This window comes from Solanum lycopersicum, chromosome 9 (genome assembly GCF_036512215.1).
Source record: "Solanum lycopersicum chromosome 9, SLM_r2.1".
Lineage (NCBI taxonomy): Eukaryota > Viridiplantae > Streptophyta > Magnoliopsida > Solanales > Solanaceae > Solanum > Solanum lycopersicum.
Window position 1 is genome coordinate 60,980,909 of NC_090808.1, and position 19,779 is coordinate 61,000,687.

Below are 19,779 nucleotides of genomic sequence, written 5' to 3' on the forward strand. Positions count from 1 at the left end.
AAAAGATATCTCTCTACAATTTTTTAAAATTAATATTAGTAATTTTATTTACAACCTATATTAATATAAAGAAAGAAAACTTCAAAATCAAATTTTGCGAAAAAAGATGATTGTGTATATTATTGTATGTCATGTATATCAATGTTATATATGATATACACGTGACATATCTATATATGATAAACAAGTGATATATATACATAATATTTACGAGTAACATACATGAGATTGTTCTTCCACAACCTCGAAATTCAATATCACATTTGATATATAACTTCACCAAGCCAAAACAAAATCATATTTTGCTAACCTAAATTTTGGCTTCAAAGCTCAAACACAAAAAGAAACATTAATTTCAGCTAAACAAAATCATCAAGTCAACTTTTCTATTATCAATCAAGTTTAGAACTCTAATAGTGATTAAATAAGGAAAAACAACGATAAAATTTTGAAAGTCAAATATATAATGTGGAAATTTTATTACTATATTTGAAAGTCAAAATAATACGGTAACTTATTATAATATGATGTTCTATTATTTCATTACAATGAGTTTCGTGTGTTTCCTTTAAATGAATTGAAGTTTGTATAGTTTATCACAAGTGATACCATTTCCATGAATATGCAATATAATTCTGTTTACTAATTTTATTAATATTATATATGTTTTTAATGATTTTTAACCAACTTTAGCTAAGTAGTAAAAGTAAAAATAAATAGTACTACATTTATTTTAACTGTATTATATTGAAATTGAAAGCAAGTTATATAACAAAGTTAATATTTTAAAAAATAAAAAATCATAAATGGGAAACTTCTTGAGAAATCCATTTAGGTCAACTTCTAAATCTCCAAGAATATTACCCATAAAATTATTCCATGTGATACATGTGCACTTCATTTTTCTTCACATAAATATTATTCAAATTATTGACTATATTATTACTTCTCTATTTATTTTTATTTTTCTAATATTTTAAAAATAAAATCTTCATATTTATCCTTAAAAAAATTAAAATGAACAAGTAAAAGTAATCGATGGAGATTAGAGTATATATATATATCAAGCTTGCTTCCCTTTTTTTTTTAAAAAACCACTTACATCTTTTTTTTTTGAAACTATTAGTATTATCTTAACTTTTTTTTCAGTGTTCAATGTTCTTATTTACGTTTCAGTTAAATTTAAATTGAGGCTCATTTTGTGTGCAATGTTTTAGTAGAACTTTCTTCATATTCAAAGTTCACATTCAAAATTTCTGATTAAGACTGAAACAGTGTTACCAGCCACTCTACCACGATACACGTTAGTATATAATATTATATTAAAACGTTGCTTCCATCTTACTATATATATATATAAAAGGACCACCACCATTCATCATCCCAATACATAGCCCCTCCTACCTCATTTTTGTTTCATCAATGGCTTCTCTGACTAAAAACTCCATTCTCACATTCCAAACATGTACACCCCATAAGCACCAAGGTACAACCAATTTCAAACCCGCCGATTCATTTCTTCCTCCCTCTTATCCCCTTACTAGAGTCAAGTCGTCAACCAAAACGCGCTCTTTGTCCTCTAGAACAAGCCAGTCTTTTACATCTATCATTAACGAGAAGGAAAAGACCAACCTATCCATAGATCAATTAGAAGAAAGTGAAAACACTAGTAACAGGACGAATATTTATGAAGCAGAAGTAGTAGATCGATGGCTAGAAATTCATGGTCAAGATGATTGGGTAGGTATGCTTGATCCAATGGATCCACTTCTTCGTAGCGAATTAATTCGCTACGGAGAAATGGCTCAAGCTTGTTACGATGCTTTCGATTTCGATCCATATTCTAAATATTGTGGGAGTTGCAAATTTCCAAGACGTAAGTTTTTTGATGGATTAGGTATGGCTGAATATGGATACGATATCACACGTTATTTATATGCAACTTCAAATATTAACTTGCCAAATTTTTTCAAGCAATCGCGTTGGCCTAAGGTAACTTTTATTTTCTGTGTCTGATACGAAAGTTAAAATTGACAAAAAAAAAGTATTCGTTTATATTTTTATTTACTTAATTATGTTGTCTTGGAATAACAGATATGGAGTAAAAACGCGAATTGGATCGGTTATGTTGCGGTTTCAAATGACGAAACGACGAAACGGTTAGGTCGTCGTGACATAACAATAGCATGGAGAGGTACGGTGACTCGTTTGGAATGGATTGCTGATTTAATGGATTATCTCCGTCCCATTTCTTCAGATAATATACCTTGCCCTGATCCTAATGTCAAGGTCGAGTCTGGATTTCTTGATCTTTACACTGACAAAGACGAGAGTTGCAGGTACGTTCATTTCATTAAAAAGTTTAAGCTATCAGAGAAAACATAGAATTCGATTTCAGTACTTCTGTCTGCTCTGATACCATGTTTGAAGTTTGTAACCATTTCATCGAAAAAACTTAAGCTGTTATTCGATCTGAGTACTTCTGTCTGCTCTGATACCATGTTGAAATGTGTAACCATTCTATCAAAGGCTTAATCTAACACATAATTCGACATGTGTAACCATCTCACTCTAAAAGGTTAAATTGTTAAATAGATCAGAGTTCATATCTTTGAATGATTTATGCAGGTATTGCAAGTTTTCAGCTCGAGAACAGATACTAACGGAAGTGAAAAGATTAATAGAAATGTATCCAGACGAGGAAATGAGCATAACGGTTACAGGGCACAGCTTAGGTAGCGCGCTAGCAATATTAAGCGCGTACGACCTAGTGGAAACGGGGTTAAATGTGAAGGCGGATACAAGTGGTGTGCCAATATGTGTATTTTCATTTTCAGGGCCAAGAGTTGGTAATGTAAGGTTCAAAGAAAGAATTGAAAAATTAGGTGTGAAAGTGTTGAGAGTTGTGAATGTTCATGATATAGTGCCAAAATCACCAGGATTAGTGTTGAATGAGCATTCACCATCTATGGTTATGAAGATATGTGAAAAGTTACCATGGAGTTATTCACATGTTGGTGTGGAGTTGGCTTTGGATCATAAGAATTCACCTTTTTTGAAACCAACTAGTGATCTTGTTTGTGCACATAATTTGGAGGCTCATTTGCACTTGCTTGACGGGTTAGTCTTCCTTCAACTCTACTCTTGTACGTGAAATAAAATTGTTTGAATAGATACGATTTGCTTAATTTAAAAAAAATAAAATAAAAGTTTTAGATTTTTGGGCGAGTATAATTGTCTCATAAGACTAAAATGAGAAGTTGTAAGTTAAATTATTACTACTAACTATACAAAAGTGTCACCAAGGATATGACGACCTAGTGGTCAATAAAGACGTAGAGAACCCTGAGATTATAGGTTCATAAACTAACGTAGACAAAAAAAAAATACTAGGTGAATCTTCTTATATGTCCTAAGTCCTAATCTTGGTAGACATTATTTGATATCTATTACTGATGAGAGGTGACATATTTTATGAAATTAATTAAAATGCGTGAAAATAAACCTTATTTTTTAAAAAACAAAAACGTGTTATATAAATATAAATTGAAACAATTTTTTTATTCACATAATTAATAATAAGAGTTACTAGGTAGCATTTCAATAAAATTCCTAGTAAAAAATTATGCTAATCTCTTTTTTTTTTTTTAAATACAAATTTTGACCAGTATAATTATTGTATATGGCAGCCGGATAATGACAAAAGAGTTTAAACTTATCAATATGAAAGATCAAAAAGAAATATACTTATACAATTATATCAGATAATAATTAATCAAAGTTGGTATGGACATATAAAAACTTTCTAAAACATTATGTTAAAACTAATAAAAAATAAGTTCACGTCTGAAAGGAGTTTAGATTGAAGGTTTTGGTACGAAATGTTAAATAGAGATGATATCTTCTACACGATAGAAAATATATTAATATAATTTTATAGATTCTGATTCGACACTAAACATATATATATATATATTAAGGTGGTTGTGAGGTAGACAACTGGGATTCGAAATTATTTAAAGTTGAGCATATTATTATTATTATTATTATCTCGAACAGATGCATAGATGAAGACTTCAAAAAGAAAAAATAATAAACAAAGACAAGTAACATCATCATATTTTTTTAAATAATGAATAAAGTAAGATGAGTCATCACTTATATATTTGTTTATTAATGGCATGGCCATATATATATATATATATTATATATCTTGTTTTGGCATTTCTAGACATACAGATCTTATTCACATGAGTCCACACCGTGTGAAAACTCTAATTCCAACAACAATTTTTTGAAATTCTATTGAATTTTTGTGAGTGGTAGCTTTAATTGGTAAAAATAATTAGTGCGATTATTTTTGACATTGTGAGCTTTTCAAGTCAAAGTCATAACTAAAATTTAGTATTGTCGTACGTATCTTAAAATATCAGATGAAATGATTATATTTTTTTAAAAATATAAAAATTTGAATGACGTTAAAATTATGATCATATTTCAATATCATTTCAAATTATAGTCTTGAATTTCTATATAACTTTCACATAAGGAACGTAATGAATGCATAGCTATATATATTATATTAAAAATGTGATTTTTTTAACAGTTTAGACTTTTAAACGTAGAACGTATTTATCTGTTTGACAGATATCATGGAAAAGGGAGAAGATTTGTGCTTGAAAAAGGCAGAGACATAGCCTTAGTGAACAAAGCATGTGATTTTTTGAAAGATCATTATTGTGTTCCTCCTAATTGGAGACAAGATGAAAATAAAGGTATGATTAGAGACAAAGATGGACGTTGGGTTCAACCTGAACGTCCTAGACTTGATGATCATACTCATGATATTCATCATCATATCAAACATTTAGGACTTTAATCTTGTACATTATTAATATGTGTTACTATGTAATCTTGTATGTAATATAATATAATGTTTTAGTTTTAATAACTGTTAGGTTTTAAGTATTATTTTATAAATTATGTGATATTAAAATAACGAAAATTTTAAACTTAAACTTTTTTTTCTTCTTTTGCACGATTATATATTGCGTACTTTGTTATTGTTGATGGCTCACCGACACCATTGCTCATGTTAAAGAACAATCATTAATTTATATTTATGTTATTAAGGATAAATGATAAGAAGTAATAAATTTCATTCTGCACGAAGCACATGTAATTTTACTAGTTTTTCATAAGATAGAAGCAAATGTCGTTTGATTGGCTTAAAATAAGTGGGTTTTAAGTAAAAAATAAAAAGTCAAACATAAATGACTTTTGAATCAAAAAATAAAAAATAAGAGAAGACCTACTTTTGATTTCTAACTTATTTTAAGTTTTTTTTTTTAACTTTTTCTTCAAGTTATTTTTAACCTTTGCAAACACTTTCTAACTAATTTAAATTTTTTTTGACTTATTTTAAATTATTTTTAGCCTTGTCGAACACTTTTTAACTTATTTGAAATCATTTTTTGACTTATTTTAAGTTATTTTTATGTATGTCAAACACTTTCAAAAGTTAATAACTGACTTAAAAATACGTTTGGTTAACTTTTAAACCAAATTTAAACACCCTCATAATTTATTTTTTTTTCAAAAACTTCCTTTAAAAAAATACATTTTGAGAAAAATACCCACTCGAGGCCTGTTTGAATTTGAAGTTGTTAGAAATTATAACTTAATGACACTTAACTTATTTTGTCTTTTTGTTTAAAAGTAAGTGGTTAAATCCACTTCTTTTTATTTTATCCAAATACTATAAAAATATTTTAAAAATACTTAATATAACCTCATCCAAACAAGCACTTTAAAAGGCTTGGTCAAACTTTAATTGCTGCTCAAAAGTGTGTATTAAATAAAACTTGGCATTTATTAACACAAATTAAAACTTTTAACTTAAAGAATTTGAATAAAATATCATTTCTAAAAAAGAGTTTAGTTAAGCCTATCTGTAAGATTAGAATGTGGTGGGAGATAAAGATTGAGATGAGATCATCTTAAAAAGCTTGTAAATAATATGGTTGGCTAAGGATTTTAATATCAATACTAATTAAAGATTGTTGTCAGATCAACAGGATCTGTATATAATTATTTAGAGGAAAACAAATAAAACAAAAGGCAAGTTTGTATGCACCATATCACTTTACTTTATTTTTTTAATTAATAGAAAAATAATGTAAATGACTCATTCATTTGTTTATCTATTCTTCACATGTCTTACTTACAACTCATATGGATCCATCCATATATACTATGAATTATAAGACTCTTGATGATTGAGAGATAAAAATTATCCACCTATAAAATTTGAAGGAGGGACTAAACCTTACCTCATATATATATATATATATATATATATATATATATAAACTAATTATGAACTTTCTCTTTTATCATATCTAATTCTGAAACTAGAACCATGTATATAGTTATTTGATGGCATAATATATAAATACAGTTTTAAATTTGTTTCGAACAAATGATATTTATATATGTTTTCTAGTTTGAAATGTATATAAGTAGATTCATACGTAAATTTATATAAAATTAAATAAAAAAAATACATTTTGTCTTGCATGATATATTATAAAATGATAGTTTTATGTCTTATGTTACGTCTTATGCATATTATTTATCCTCCCATTACTATGTCGTTTGAGAAAAAGAATAATTTGTTTTTAATGAGTTGTAATTATAACCGAATCAATGACAAATTTAAATATGTGATTAATGTATTGTGCTCTTGCCTATATGGTATATTGTTGTTGTTGATTGTTATCAATTATGTTATTAGATTATTTTTAACGGAATATATTCATTATAAATAAATAATTCAAATTTATGTTTATTTTTAATAATTTTTAAACCTTATAGGTATAAATCATATTTATTAAAATAGTCAAATATTCTTGAAAAGACTTAGAGCCAAATCAAAAACTTCACTCACATATTATTTATCAAGAATATTGAGAACTTAAGATCAAACGCTAGTTAAGATATGATACATCTCTATTTATCTGAACATGTTGTCTTGGCTGATTTTTCATCTGCAATAGCACCTTGTTTTCCACAATTTCCAACACACCATATATAATTGCCTTCGATCAATAATTTGTATACAATTATTTAATTTTTTTGTAATAAAGGTGTTTTATTAACTTTTTAAGAGAAACAATAATGCTTATAGGAAGTAGGAGAAATTATTTTTTGTAAAATAAAGAAGTTCACGTTCATTGGTGCTTCCTCCTGCACGTATATTGGGGTGAGAGCGGGCTAGATATAGGGAGGGAGTCTTCTACAAATCGCATTAATGATCTATGACCTGATTTTGGAAGTAGTCGAGATGCCTTTAGAGTCGAGTCACTTCGTACCTTCCTAACGTCTATTTCAATCGTTCCCCCCACCGGCCCTTCTCCTTTACGGGTCTTGATTTTTCGCAGTCGTCGTGGTCGACGGAGTGCTGCCCGTTATTAGGTCTAAGTGGGTTCTCCCGCTTTTTCGCCTTTCAGTTTTCTTTTTTAAAGATAACACTTTTTGAGAAAATTAAATACACATTTGAGACCCGTTCAAAGTAAAAAAATTTAACTTATGGCTTTTTGATTAATTTTTATTTCTTTAACTTAAAAATATATATTTGATGCATTTTATCCCAATACTTATAGAAGTGTTTTAAAGTACAGTATATCCAAACAAGCACTTCAAAAGATTGACAAACTTTAGTGGCTGTTAAAAAGTGTATTAAATAAAATTTGGCATTTGTTAGCACAAATTAAAACATTAATTTAAAGAATTTGGATAAGATTGAGATGAGATCATCTTCAAAAGTTTGTAAATAATAATGGTTGGCTAAGGATTTTATAATTTTACTAATTAAAGATAGCTGTCATCAGATCAACAGGATCTGTTAGTATAATTTTAGAGGAAGACAAATAAAACAAAAGGCAAGTATGTATATTTCACTTTTTTTTTTATGATAAAGAAAAATAATGTAATTTCTTTATCAATTCTTAACATATCTTACAACTCACATAAATCAATCCATATACAATATGAATTATGAAACTCTGGTGATTGATAAGAAAAGAGATCAAATTTAGTCCCACGTATAAAATCTAAACTAAAGTTATTAAGTCAAGAAATGGTAAGGAATTTTCAATAATGACATTTTAGAGATTACGAAATAATATTTGGAATATAATACTAGAATTTATAAGTATGAGATGATCAATTTAACATGATTGTGGAGGTATAGGATTGGTTAATGATATCAACACAAAATGTTCTCATTACACAAACATTATCTAAAGACAATGTTTATGCTTAGAAATAATATATCATAAAGAGGAAATAAGCAAGTGTTACATAGGTATATTTTTACTTATTTACGTTTGACTTCGCACACCCCCTTAAGATCATCTAAAAAGGGTATATTCATTTTTCAATGTTTAACGAACTTTATTCTTACTAATTATAAGTCATCTAAATATAGAATAATGAATAGAGAGTATGTAATAGTAGCAAAGATAAAAAAGACATAAAATAGTAAATTTATCTCTTGATTTTTCAAACTAAATAAAGAAAATCACATGACCGTATTTAGTGCATATTGGACAAATAAAAATGAACAGAGAACGTAAAACTTTATCCATAATATATATATAAATATTGCTATATAACAAGTAGAGAAAACGTGGACAAATGTTCAAATCCATTAGAAAGTGAAAGAATACATATCCCCAACATCATGATCTCAACAACCTAATAAAAAATTTATGGTGTTTGACCTAATGGAGCCAGCCTGCTTCTTTTCTCAACAATAATTCAAACTCTTTATTTCTTATTTAGTGGGTTTTCATTGATTTCGAGGTATAAAATAATCTCATAAATATTTCGAAATTATAATCCTTTTTATCAACCAACCAAAGGACCTTGAGAATTGCATACAAAGAAACATTGACAGTTGATTTGGCTTTATCACAAATATCATAGAGGAAGGTGATTCAACCATGACTTTTGTATATAGACAGTAAGTTCTGCAATATATATATAAAATACAACTTTATATCATATACATGAAAAATGAGTGTGTAATTTATATAACTTACTGTCATGATTTCGAATGCATCCTGATTCAAATAGTAACAAGAACTCTGCAAGGACTCGATATGTCATCATGAAAAAGTTCAAACCCAAATTTAGTAAGCTATTGAAATCAACTGAAACAGTTACTTTCTTTGTTTAGCTAAAAGGCATGTAGTACACAATGATGTTGTTTATCAAATCTCAAGTTTAGGTGTTATGATTCTTTTTACTATATCTAGAGGTGCATGCTCTAATCCTTTTGGCCAAACAAAAAACGATAATCAACAGTTGACTAGCATTACTCACACCACTTGTTCATTATTGTAGTTAGCTGAGCATGCTGTAATGACTTCCCTTTCAGAACATACAATCCAAAGTTATCTTTACCAATCATCTTCACCTGATTACTGAAGAGGTTTTCTAATATAACCAACTCAGGGAAGAATACTACTGAACATCCAACTCCTTGGTAAATAGTGAAACTGATAACAAGTTGTACTTGAAATAATGAATATACAAATAATCATTCCTAACATCTCTAGATTAGATGTAATGTGGTTTGATGCCTATTATTCACTATACTATCTACTTAATATGACATTAAGTTTATAAAAGTACCTGCAGTTGCAGCTTTCCCCATATGTTCGAGATGTTCATTCTTCGTTTTCAATGTTAAGCATTTGATAAGTTTGTTGGTTCTGCTTGATGGCTGGTTGCTTGTGGATATCCATCCAGCAAACTTATATCAGCATGATTAACACAAGTTGAGATCTTCCTCCTTTCTTTCTGAACTTCAAAATCTGGTGGATACCCCACTTCTTTTGTATGTCCTTTAGTGTCGCAATACTCGCACTGCATTGGGATTTTCCTTGCCTTGAAATTAACACTCACCAATGTCGTTGAAGCCTGCAGCTCCTTCTCTTACCTCTGCAACATGTGCAAAGTCTGCCAAAAATGTCTAACCAAAAATGTCTAATTCTCCTATGAAATTATCAGTATCATAACCAGTACTTGGCTTCTAGATTAAGCACAAGACTCATTAAAGCTCATTGGGATTATAGGAGTCTTTTAGATATAAAATGTTCTGAAGTTCTTAGATTCTGGACATGCACTTTCAAGATAGAGCATGAGAACTTTACACTCATTCGAAAGATCTTCCAGTTTAGGAAAAATAATTCAATAGAAACATGGTACACTGTGATAAGGTAGCAATCTCTTTATGCAAGTAGAAGATTCAATAGTCATTCACCTTGCCAAATCTCCTTCAAATCATTCAACATTTTGTGAGCATTAAAAGCATACACAATACCATCGACCAACTCTTTACAATATTCATAAAACAAAAGAGGACTACAATTCACCTTTTCCCACTATTCATGCAGGTCAAACTCATCTCAAGTAATAATCATCGAGAAAATCTAACTTGCTCTTGCCAAGTAAACCTATTCTCTCATAGATCTACTCCACAGTGCATAGTTCTCGGTCCAGATAATCGAATACAACAGCAAATTACCTGGTGTGCCTGTAGGTTGAAGACACAAAGGATGTGCCAGAGACTGATCAGAAAAAGAAGAGACAAAGGGTGATTGTGCTCAATTGAAGCAACTCTTCCCACTAATCAATCACAAGAGCGGTCATCTCAATAGCTATGAACTCAACTGCTCAAGAACGATTCAACTCAGACTTGTATGAATCGAAACAACTTCTCCCACTGATCGATCACAGGAAGAAGATGAAGAAGAGAAAACATACTGCAACTGGATCTAGCTACATGAATACACTGTGAAGTCTACTAATTGTCCACTTAATAAACCAACAGTCTAACTGATTGTCTAACTAAACTTTAAGTCAATTAGATCAAACTTTACAGCCTTGCCATTTACTATCTATCATAGCCGTCTCGCAGTTACAATCTCAGCTTGTCACTTGCGCTCATTCTATCAACGAACTATTAACAGTGACTAGCATGTAAAGGTTAAATTGTCACAATATCAAACAACTAACAAGTAATAAAAGATGTGTAAACTGACAGTAGTTTTAGGAAAATGAACATTTCCAATATATAAAAGCCATTAAGCAATCCGCTTAACTGCTATTATTGCAGCATATCAACTAATTTTATAATTACAAAAACAATACTTAATAAGCAATGTTATAATTACACCGCCCAAATGCGCCCTCAAACCCAGCAGAAAAGTAGAATAACGGAGAAAAGCATCATCAAGATATTAGTCAGCAATCCTCTGGACTCCCCTAAATAAAATCTGGACAGAATGTTTAACCTCAATTACTTTGATCAAAGGAAACACTGTTGACAAGATGCAAGCCAATGGATAAATGCATATACCATCATCGCAACCACCTTGAGAGACCTTTTTAAGTAGTGAAGTTAGCATTTGTTCCAAGAAGTATTAGTGACTCATTGTCTTAGAAAGTTTTTTGCTCGTTGTAACTCCATACTGATGTTCCATAAGCTCTCATCAGTCTAAAACCTCTTTCAAATTGTACCTGCAAATGTAATGTCCGTACAATATAAACAGTTGTGCATTTGATAAATGGACAACATACATACTGGTTAAAGAAAAGATACTACATATTGAATTGATTGAGGGGGTGGAATATCCAATCTTCACATACAGGGTTTAAAGGTACCATTTTTTTCATTAAAGTGATATCAACCGTCAATATATTGAGCATTTCAAACTTTAGGAGACCATGTAATCCATCTCATATATGTTACAAAGCCAGTTGAACATATAAGGAAATTCTAAAACAGAACTCTTGCTACAGCTAAATGACAATGAGTGCAATCAAGTTGCGAGTCTAATTCCTGAGGTTGTACAAAAATTGGAAAGATGTACTTCATTCCAATTTATGTGACATAGTTTGACTCGGCATGGAGTTTTTTTTTAAAAAACTTGAAACTTGAGGTCTTAAACAAGCCATGACATTTTGTGTGACTATATAAGACTTTGAAACTAGTGATCTAAAACATGGTCATAGTATGGCAATAAAAGCTTCAAAGTTCAAATTAAGAGCAAAAAAGTAAGTTCATGCTTCCAAATATAGAATCGTGTCACTCATTTTTAAACAGAATAATAAGGACACAGTGTCGCATAAACTGGAGCCGAAGGAGCAGTAATCATTTTGGACACCAACAATCACCTCAGTTGTAAGAGAATAAAATAAGAAACCAAAAATTGAACACTTAATTAGATGCATCATAAAAGAGTTGTGCAGTTACAATATCCCACATCCACCCTCTGAACTTCGCATCCATATCCTCATAAAATCATTATCCCTGATTGCAAACACTACAAACTGGCAAATTACCATAGGCGCTTCAAACATCTTGAGCTTTTTAGCTCTGCACATGCATATCTGTTATTCATTAGAAACTTGAAGTCTTTTATTTGATTATGCACAATTAAACAAATCATACCGTGTAGGGCAATGTCAATGAATTTGCATCATATTGGATCTGATTAAGGATTTTCAGTCATGTTCAATATGTCAGTTCCATAAGTGCTTATTGCAGCATATGCAATGATCTGAGAGATCTAGCACTTCTATCAGGATTTATGTTATTGGATGTTTTATTGGCCACAATGAATATTAATCACAAAACTAAAATTTCTAAATTGTGATCTCAGTTCAAACTTCACAACTGAGAGAGTATAATGTTGGCAGCAAAGTAAATACAAACTACCATCATCATGTAGTGGTCTCCGTTTTCCTCCTTAATGTGAAAAGACAGAGGTAGTTGTAATTGCACTCAACCTTAATTCACATGACGCATGGCAACAAGAGGCAGTGGCTAACGGTGATAATCTAAGTGGCATAAATAAGAAGCGCCTAAGAAGACAACACGATATGAGACAAGGCATATGTAAAATTACAAACAGCCTCCTTTTTGTGAATTACAGAAGGAACCCTTTCTTACTCGTGTTCTCTGTGTCACTTAACAAATTGAGCCTTTATCGCCGCATATCAAACTCTTGCAGCAGCTTTAGAGTCGTGCTCTGCCTTACCCTGTTAAAAAAGACAAAATGCATAGTCTATTCAGTAGCAGAAAAGAGCATGACACAAAATTAAGACATCAAAAATCTATTAAAGTTTCCACAGAGTATGAAGTAATTTTTTCAAAGACCAATCTTATTTATTGGAAGAAGAAGAGGGAAAAAGCTGAAAGTTGATCATTTGCTTCATTAAAGGGATATTCAGTTCAATGGAGGAACAGTCCTAATAATGAGCACACTGGTTGATACATTATGCGATTTCAGACTTCAGTTTCACTAAGAGTGAGAGAGATGTTGAAGTTAAAGTGGTTCTGTTGTGCATGCGTTGAAAGCCATTAAATAAGTATTTAGTTATATTTTTAGTAGCTTTATTTATTATTCTAGAAGAGGATTTATGTTTCATAGCTTCATAAGTATTAAGTTAAGCTATATATATTAGTTTGGAATAGGATTTAGATTTCCTACTTTCATAAGAATTGACTTCCTATTGATGTAATAAGACTCCTATTAAAGAGGTTTTTGATGAATAAAGGGGCAAGTCATATTTCAGAAAAAATCAAGAGATCGGAGTTATGTCCATTGAACTCTAAGGTTTCACTCTCCCTTTGAAGAACTGAAGTTATAAGTTATATACAAAAATAGGTCGAACTGGGAATTCGAACAAAGGCAAGGGGAAGTCAAAGTCAATTGATTTAGATTTTCATGTTCATCGTCATGTGACTCGATCTTTTTCTAATAATCCTAACAATTTCTTCACAAATACTATAACAAAAGAATTACAAGGAGGAAAGCACAAGAATCAGGTAAATGACAAACCTCAGATGGACTGCTTCGAATCTTCCTTGTTGGGGTTCGCATGGTGACAAACTCCTCTGCTGCTGTAGGGTGAATACCCACAGTGGTATCGAAGTCCGCCTTGGTCAACCCTGCTTTGACTGCAACCGCAAATCCCTGGAAGTTTCATTATGACAAAAAGCATTACATGCATATTTTATGAACAATCTGAAATATGCACCAAAGAATTAAACGGAAACTCCAACCTGTACAATTTCTGGTGCATCGTCTCCACACATGTGCAAGCCCAGAACTTTGCTAGACTTCGCACATACTACCAATTTCATGAAAACCCGATCTGGAAGACCAGAAAGAGTGGCCTTTAATGGTCTAAAATTTGCTGTATAAACATCAACATCACCATATTCTTTGATGGCCTGTAAAAACAATTCAAATCATTTATCATAATAATTAATTATCAATTCACATACTCTCGCTATTATACCTCTTCTTCTGTCAGGCCAACTAGTCCAATAGGTGGCTGGGAAAATACTGCACATGGTACGTTCCTATTTGGGAGAACAGAACACTCAGATCAGGGAGCAGCTATAGATGTTTCTTTTTAAACAAATTAAAATTCAGCTGTGAGAGCTTATGCATTTTACATGGTAGAACCACAGATCTCAAAGCACATTACCAATTTGTAGTAAAAAATAATTGGAGAAGTGTGCATCTTCGGCAGTCCTTGTCAAACTTTTTAAGTCATCAAATGAATTCACAGAAGAAAGAAGAGGTACCTATAATCAGGTTTTGTGGGTTCACCAGCAAAAATAGTTTTTGCCAATGCTCCTCCCTCCATCAAAGCAACTGGAGTTAGATTAATTCTATCAGTAACATCTCCAACTGCCCAAATTGATGGCACTGATGTACGAGAATACTCGTCAACCTGTAAAAACAATTTGCAAATTAAACTCTCATTCAAGAACACATGCACTAAATAGTTAAAGCAAATTCGGAAAAAAAAAAGAGAGAGGAAGGCAGAAAGGCAGTCACCTCTATGGCTCCGTTCTTTGTCATTTTCACTCCCACTGTATCTAATCCTAAATTCTGCAATGTGTTTAAACAAAAAGAAAGCAAGTGGTGGTTACAACTTGAATATCCAATCAAAGAGAGCATGTGTTTGCAAAAAAAGATGAAAGCAGTAATAAGAGAAGACGATATCCTTCCACTTAATATGAACAACATCAAATAACAAACAACGAAGGAGTTGATGATGAAAATAGAAGCAAAATAATCACCTTTACAGGATCACCAGTCCAACCAAATAATTTACCGCCACCCACCACCCCCACCAAAAAAAAAAAACTGACTGGCCTTGGCAATCTCACACCACCCAAAGAGAGGATGGGAGAGAGAGCCCAAAAGAAGGTTCAGTAAAAGATCTTCTCATCAGAGTACCTTGGAGTTCCAATCTCGTCAGAGTACCTTGGATTTCCACTGCGCTAAATGTTAGCAAACTTTCAGCCTTTCACAGGCATCACAGGGTTTTGGGTTTAGTATTGCCAATTTTGGGGGGAGGGAGAATGATTGGCTAGACTATAGAGGAGAAATCACCATGCTCTTCCTCCATAAGGCTTCAAACATAGTAATTAACTGAATTAACCTATGAGGTCTATCAGAGATATAAGCTACCAACAGAAAGCAGAATAAACCTTAGTATTTGGACTTCGTCCTGTTGCAAACATGATATGAGAGAAACCTTCAACTGTTCCTCTGTTAGTCTTTATAGACAGTGAACCATCTGCTGACTTGACAATAGCCTGAGGCGACTCCTCGGTATGGAACTCAATGCCTCTCAGTGACATCTGTTCACCAACAAAATCCCTAATCTGCATATACAAAAGAAGTTGAGTGCATCATCCAGATTTTGGGTTATGAGAGAATATACTTAACAGAATCTACTCTGCATGTCAGGGATAAATTACTCACTTCTTCATCAAAGCCTCTCAAAACCTTCTTTTGTCGTATAAATACATGGACCTCACTTTTCAATCCATTGAAGATTCCAGCAAATTCAAGTGCAATATAACCGCCTCCAACAATGGCAATTTTGTCAGGCTTCGTTGGCAAATCAAGGGCAGCATCAGAATCTATAGCATACTCGCTTCCAGGAATGTCTGGGATAAATGGGCGGCCCCCAACTGAAATTAGTATGTTCTTAGCCGAGTAGAGTTTACCATCCACATCCACTGTATGAGGATCCACCACCTGAAAGTACAGTCGAACACAAGGTAATATGCTTCAACTTGAAGCCTTAAAGAGCATGAAATTCAAATCCTAACATTTCCCAACCTTTCCCCGCCCTTCTATCAGAGTGACATCCGCATTCTTCAGAATATTCTTGTAGATACCCGTGAGGCGCTGCAACTCGGCATTTTTATTAGCAATGAGGGTGCTCCAATCATGTTTAGGTTCTGCCTCATAGTTCCATCCAAAACCACAACTCTCCTCAAACTCATGAGAATATTTTGATGCATATACGAGCAATTTCTTGGGTACACATCCCCGAAGCACACACCTTCATTAGAGAAATCAAGAAATGATTACACTTAATAGAAACATTACTGTTTATGTTACACTTCATATGAAATTATTTCTCCCCTGGTTCTAAGTTATATGACATTCTTTTCATTTTGGGATGTCCCATAATGTTTGAACACCAATCTATTTCCATACAACGTTCACATTTATCAAGAATTCAACACATTAAACTATTCTGATTTTAAAATTTGATGTGGGATGTTTTCACTTTTCACTGTTAAACTAGCTTTCAACCATTATTACAATATATTTCTCCAATATCACTACTACAAGACAAATACAGTCATATAAAATGAAATGGAGAGATCGAGGGAATCTCACAATTCTTTCTTTGTTTACAGTTTTCTAAAAGTTATATAGATACTTCAAGATATAAATGGTGATTTAAATCACTCATTTTTTCTATCCATCTCCAAAGATTGGATAAGATAGAATAATTACTGTGCCTGACCAAGTCATATATGGTTTTACCATATAACGACTTGGTCAAGTAACCGCTTTTCCGTAGAGAATGGCAGAAGAAAACTTCACTTGAAGGTAAACGTGGTTAGCCAATGCAGAATCAAGGCGGGCAGTTGATGTGAAAAGGAGACAATCAACTACCACAGTATTATCGAGAACAAGCCGAGCTTTTAGAGAACAATTTTGAGTACAATAGGATGTTGTTTAGGCCCATAAAGGCTAGCCCCATCGATATGAAAATGGACTTTTTGTACATAGAATGAACATCACTCATCATGCAACGTACACGCAACATGCATATTCTTTCACCTAAGTCAATTCCATTCAATTCCATTTGTTTACAAGCTTCATGTTAAGAAGCTGGTAAAAAGAAATGATAACATCACAGGCATTTACAACCTTACTGTACATACTATTTTCTTATATTAATGATAATCATAGTCTAGTTTCTGAAAAACAATCCCACTCTCTCTAGAGAAATATGCACGATTTTGATATCAGGACCTTCCGCGAAATGATCCTGGAATCCATAGTAAAGCTGCAGTTTTTCCTATGAATCACATAGCTCATCCAGTTCGATCAATTCAGAAACTTTAGCAACAATATCATAAAACAACATTACACTTTAGCTTAAAACATATTTGAGACAAATAGAACAGTTAAAAATCGCCCATCTTCTACACTTTTCTCTAATTCAACAATTTGTTGATTCTCCTTCACCTAATTCCCCAGATAAAAGTAGGAAAAAACTAAAGATGACATTTTTTCACAACCAAATAAAAAAGGTTCACTATAATGAAAGACTCACGTGCCACCGACGCCTCCAGTTGAATCAGAAGATATAGTAGAGAAAGGAAGCTCACAAACAGCAACCGAAGCCCCAAAATTAGAAGCAAAACGAGAAGCCCTAACGCCACCACTACCAGCACCTATAGTGAATAAATCGAAATCGTAATGCCGAGGAGTTTCAGCTCCATTAGATGACTCAGCACGAGGAGTAGTGAAACGGCGGCCATAAGATAATGATGAGGTACGGGTATGAGAGAGAAAATTGAAGCGGAGAGGCTTGATAGGGTTAGAGAGAGAAAGAAGAGAGAAATTAGAGAATTTGGTCTTGTAAAGAGAATGGAAAGTTGGAGAAGAAAGAGTTGTACTGAGCTTTGGTGAGCTCAAAGATGTAGCCATGGCGGAATAAATTTCTCTGTTTTTTTTCTTTTTTGTGGTGAAGAAATAAGTGAAGGCAATTCCGAATTTGTCTCTCTTTATTTTTAATTTTTATTTTTTGTGATTCGGAAAATCTCTCAAAGATAGCTATTCAAACTTCACTTCTACGCAGCTTTTTGTTTATTTATTTCTTTTGGAAATTTGACTATTTTGGAAGTATCTAAAAGGTTAATTTTAAAAATTGAAGTTATTTTTTTTATTTTTAACTGAAAATACTTTTGTTTATTATTATTATATTATCCTCTGAAAATTCTAGAGTATAATTTAATTTCAAATCAATTTTCAAAAATTTCTGGCTTAATATAAATTGAAAATTAAACATTGCCAAATGCCTTATTTTTATCAACTTCAATTTTTTATAAAATTATTATTGTTATTTGTTAAATAATTTTAAAATATCCTCATCACTAAGTAAGCATTCGGTCATGTGATATAATATATGAGATGAAATCAACGTTTGGATAGACAATTTCACCCTGATTTCACTTATGATTCTATATCATTAACTAATGCATTCTATTTAGTGTTATTCTTGTACACCTTATCAAATGATCTTTTAGATACATACTCTTCATAAATAGAGAAAGGTAGGAGCATTGTGGAAATTGAAGTTTAATCGGTTACCTTTTATATATATATATATATATATATTCTCAATATGTTTATGTGAAGCTAAATTTTACATTCTGAAAATGATAAATTACATATATTTATGTTTGACGATTATTTTCAATCTTAATACGAATTATCAATTGCTTGATTGTTTTACAAACATTTAGGTTATACCTAGAGCCGTCAATATGGGCTAGGCCCGTGGGCGGAACTGGCCTAAACCCAAATTTAGTAGAGTTGGGCAAAGATTTTTGAAGCCCATTTAAGAAAAAGACTTTTTAGCCTGCCTGTTGAATTGACTTGAGAAATATCGATAAGGCCGGCCCGTGGGCTAATAAAATTTAATTAAAAAATATAATATGATATTAAATTTAAAATTAGAGGGAGTCCAAACTCAAAACAATTAAGTTAATATTTCTATTTAGATATTTATACTTTTACTTGAAAAAATTTAATAATTTTTTTTTGTTTCTTGAAAATGGTAACTTAACTTAATAAATATTTTATAAAAATAATTTTATTTGTGAATTTGATTAACAAGTAGTAACATTAACATCATGTAATATTGTTTTGTCGATATTTATGATAATATTTTTAAATTATAATTTATATTTTTAATTAATAATTAGTAATTAATATATATATATATGTATAATTTTTAAAAAAGGTGGGCTGGCCCGGCAAGCCTGTAGCCTACGTATTTGTAGGTTGGGCCGATCACTTTTCGACCCACATAAAAAATGGACTAGCCCAGCCTGACCCGTAAAATGTCAAAGCCTGTATGGATTACTCCGGATGAGGTGAGTTAGCCCATATTAACAGCTATAGTTCTATCATTTACTTGAGACATGCTCGAGAGAGGTCATTTAGGTTCTATCATTTACTTGAGACATGCTCAAGAGAGGTTATTCTTAGACTAGAGAAGAACTAAAGAAGACTTGCCTAATTTCGTTAAATTTATGGCTAAGATAAAGATACACTTAGTTGTCTTATTCAATTAAAT

At 31.6% G+C, this 19,779-nt stretch overlaps 2 protein-coding genes and 1 long non-coding RNA gene across 3 annotated transcripts; 2 read left to right on the forward strand and 1 right to left on the reverse strand.

The window, feature by feature from the left end:
* Positions 1–1,111: 1,111 nt before the first annotated feature.
* Positions 1,112–5,018, forward strand: LOC101268316 (phospholipase A1-Igamma2, chloroplastic-like). Its single transcript, XM_010328236.4, has 4 exons — positions 1,112–1,992; positions 2,095–2,339; positions 2,629–3,120; positions 4,648–5,018. The coding sequence occupies exons 1-4, from the start codon at positions 1,423–1,425 to the stop codon at positions 4,877–4,879; spliced, it is 1,539 nt and encodes a 512-aa protein (XP_010326538.3). The 5' UTR covers positions 1,112–1,422; the 3' UTR covers positions 4,880–5,018.
* A 3,770-nt stretch (positions 5,019–8,788) lies between these two features.
* LOC104649267 (uncharacterized) lies at positions 8,789–10,966 on the forward strand. Its single transcript, XR_743283.4, has 2 exons — positions 8,789–9,028; positions 10,467–10,966. It is a non-coding gene; the product is annotated as an uncharacterized lncRNA (long non-coding RNA).
* A 170-nt stretch (positions 10,967–11,136) lies between these two features.
* Positions 11,137–18,174, reverse strand: GR (glutathione reductase, chloroplastic). The gene is made up of 11 exons (NM_001247314.2): positions 17,749–18,174; positions 16,230–16,455; positions 15,867–16,145; positions 15,590–15,766; positions 14,931–14,984; positions 14,675–14,823; positions 14,383–14,446; positions 14,144–14,314; positions 13,920–14,054; positions 13,028–13,116; positions 11,137–11,592 (listed from the first exon to the last, which is right to left on the reverse strand). The coding sequence occupies exons 1-10, from the start codon at positions 18,123–18,125 to the stop codon at positions 13,075–13,077; spliced, it is 1,674 nt and encodes a 557-aa protein (NP_001234243.2). The 5' UTR covers positions 18,126–18,174; the 3' UTR covers positions 11,137–11,592; positions 13,028–13,074.
* Positions 18,175–19,779: the final 1,605 nt, after the last annotated feature.

Excerpts from the sequence above, each read along its gene's own strand:
- GR (NM_001247314.2), bottom strand. The coding sequence starts at position 18,125 with ATGGCTACATCTTTGAGCTCACCAAAGCTCAGTACAACTCTTTCTTCT. Across the intron at positions 16,146-16,229 it reads TGATAGAAGGGCGGGGAAAG|GTGGTGGATCCTCATACAGT; the intron begins GTTGGGAAATGT and ends CTGTACTTTCAG. Across the intron at positions 14,985-15,589 it reads GACGAAGTCCAAATACTAAG|AATTTAGGATTAGATACAGT; the intron begins GTTTATTCTGCT and ends AACACATTGCAG.
- LOC101268316 (XM_010328236.4), top strand. The coding sequence starts at position 1,423 with ATGGCTTCTCTGACTAAAAACTCCATTCTCACATTCCAAACATGTACA. Across the intron at positions 2,340-2,628 it reads GACAAAGACGAGAGTTGCAG|GTATTGCAAGTTTTCAGCTC; the intron begins GTACGTTCATTT and ends TGATTTATGCAG. Across the intron at positions 3,121-4,647 it reads CATTTGCACTTGCTTGACGG|ATATCATGGAAAAGGGAGAA; the intron begins GTTAGTCTTCCT and ends TCTGTTTGACAG.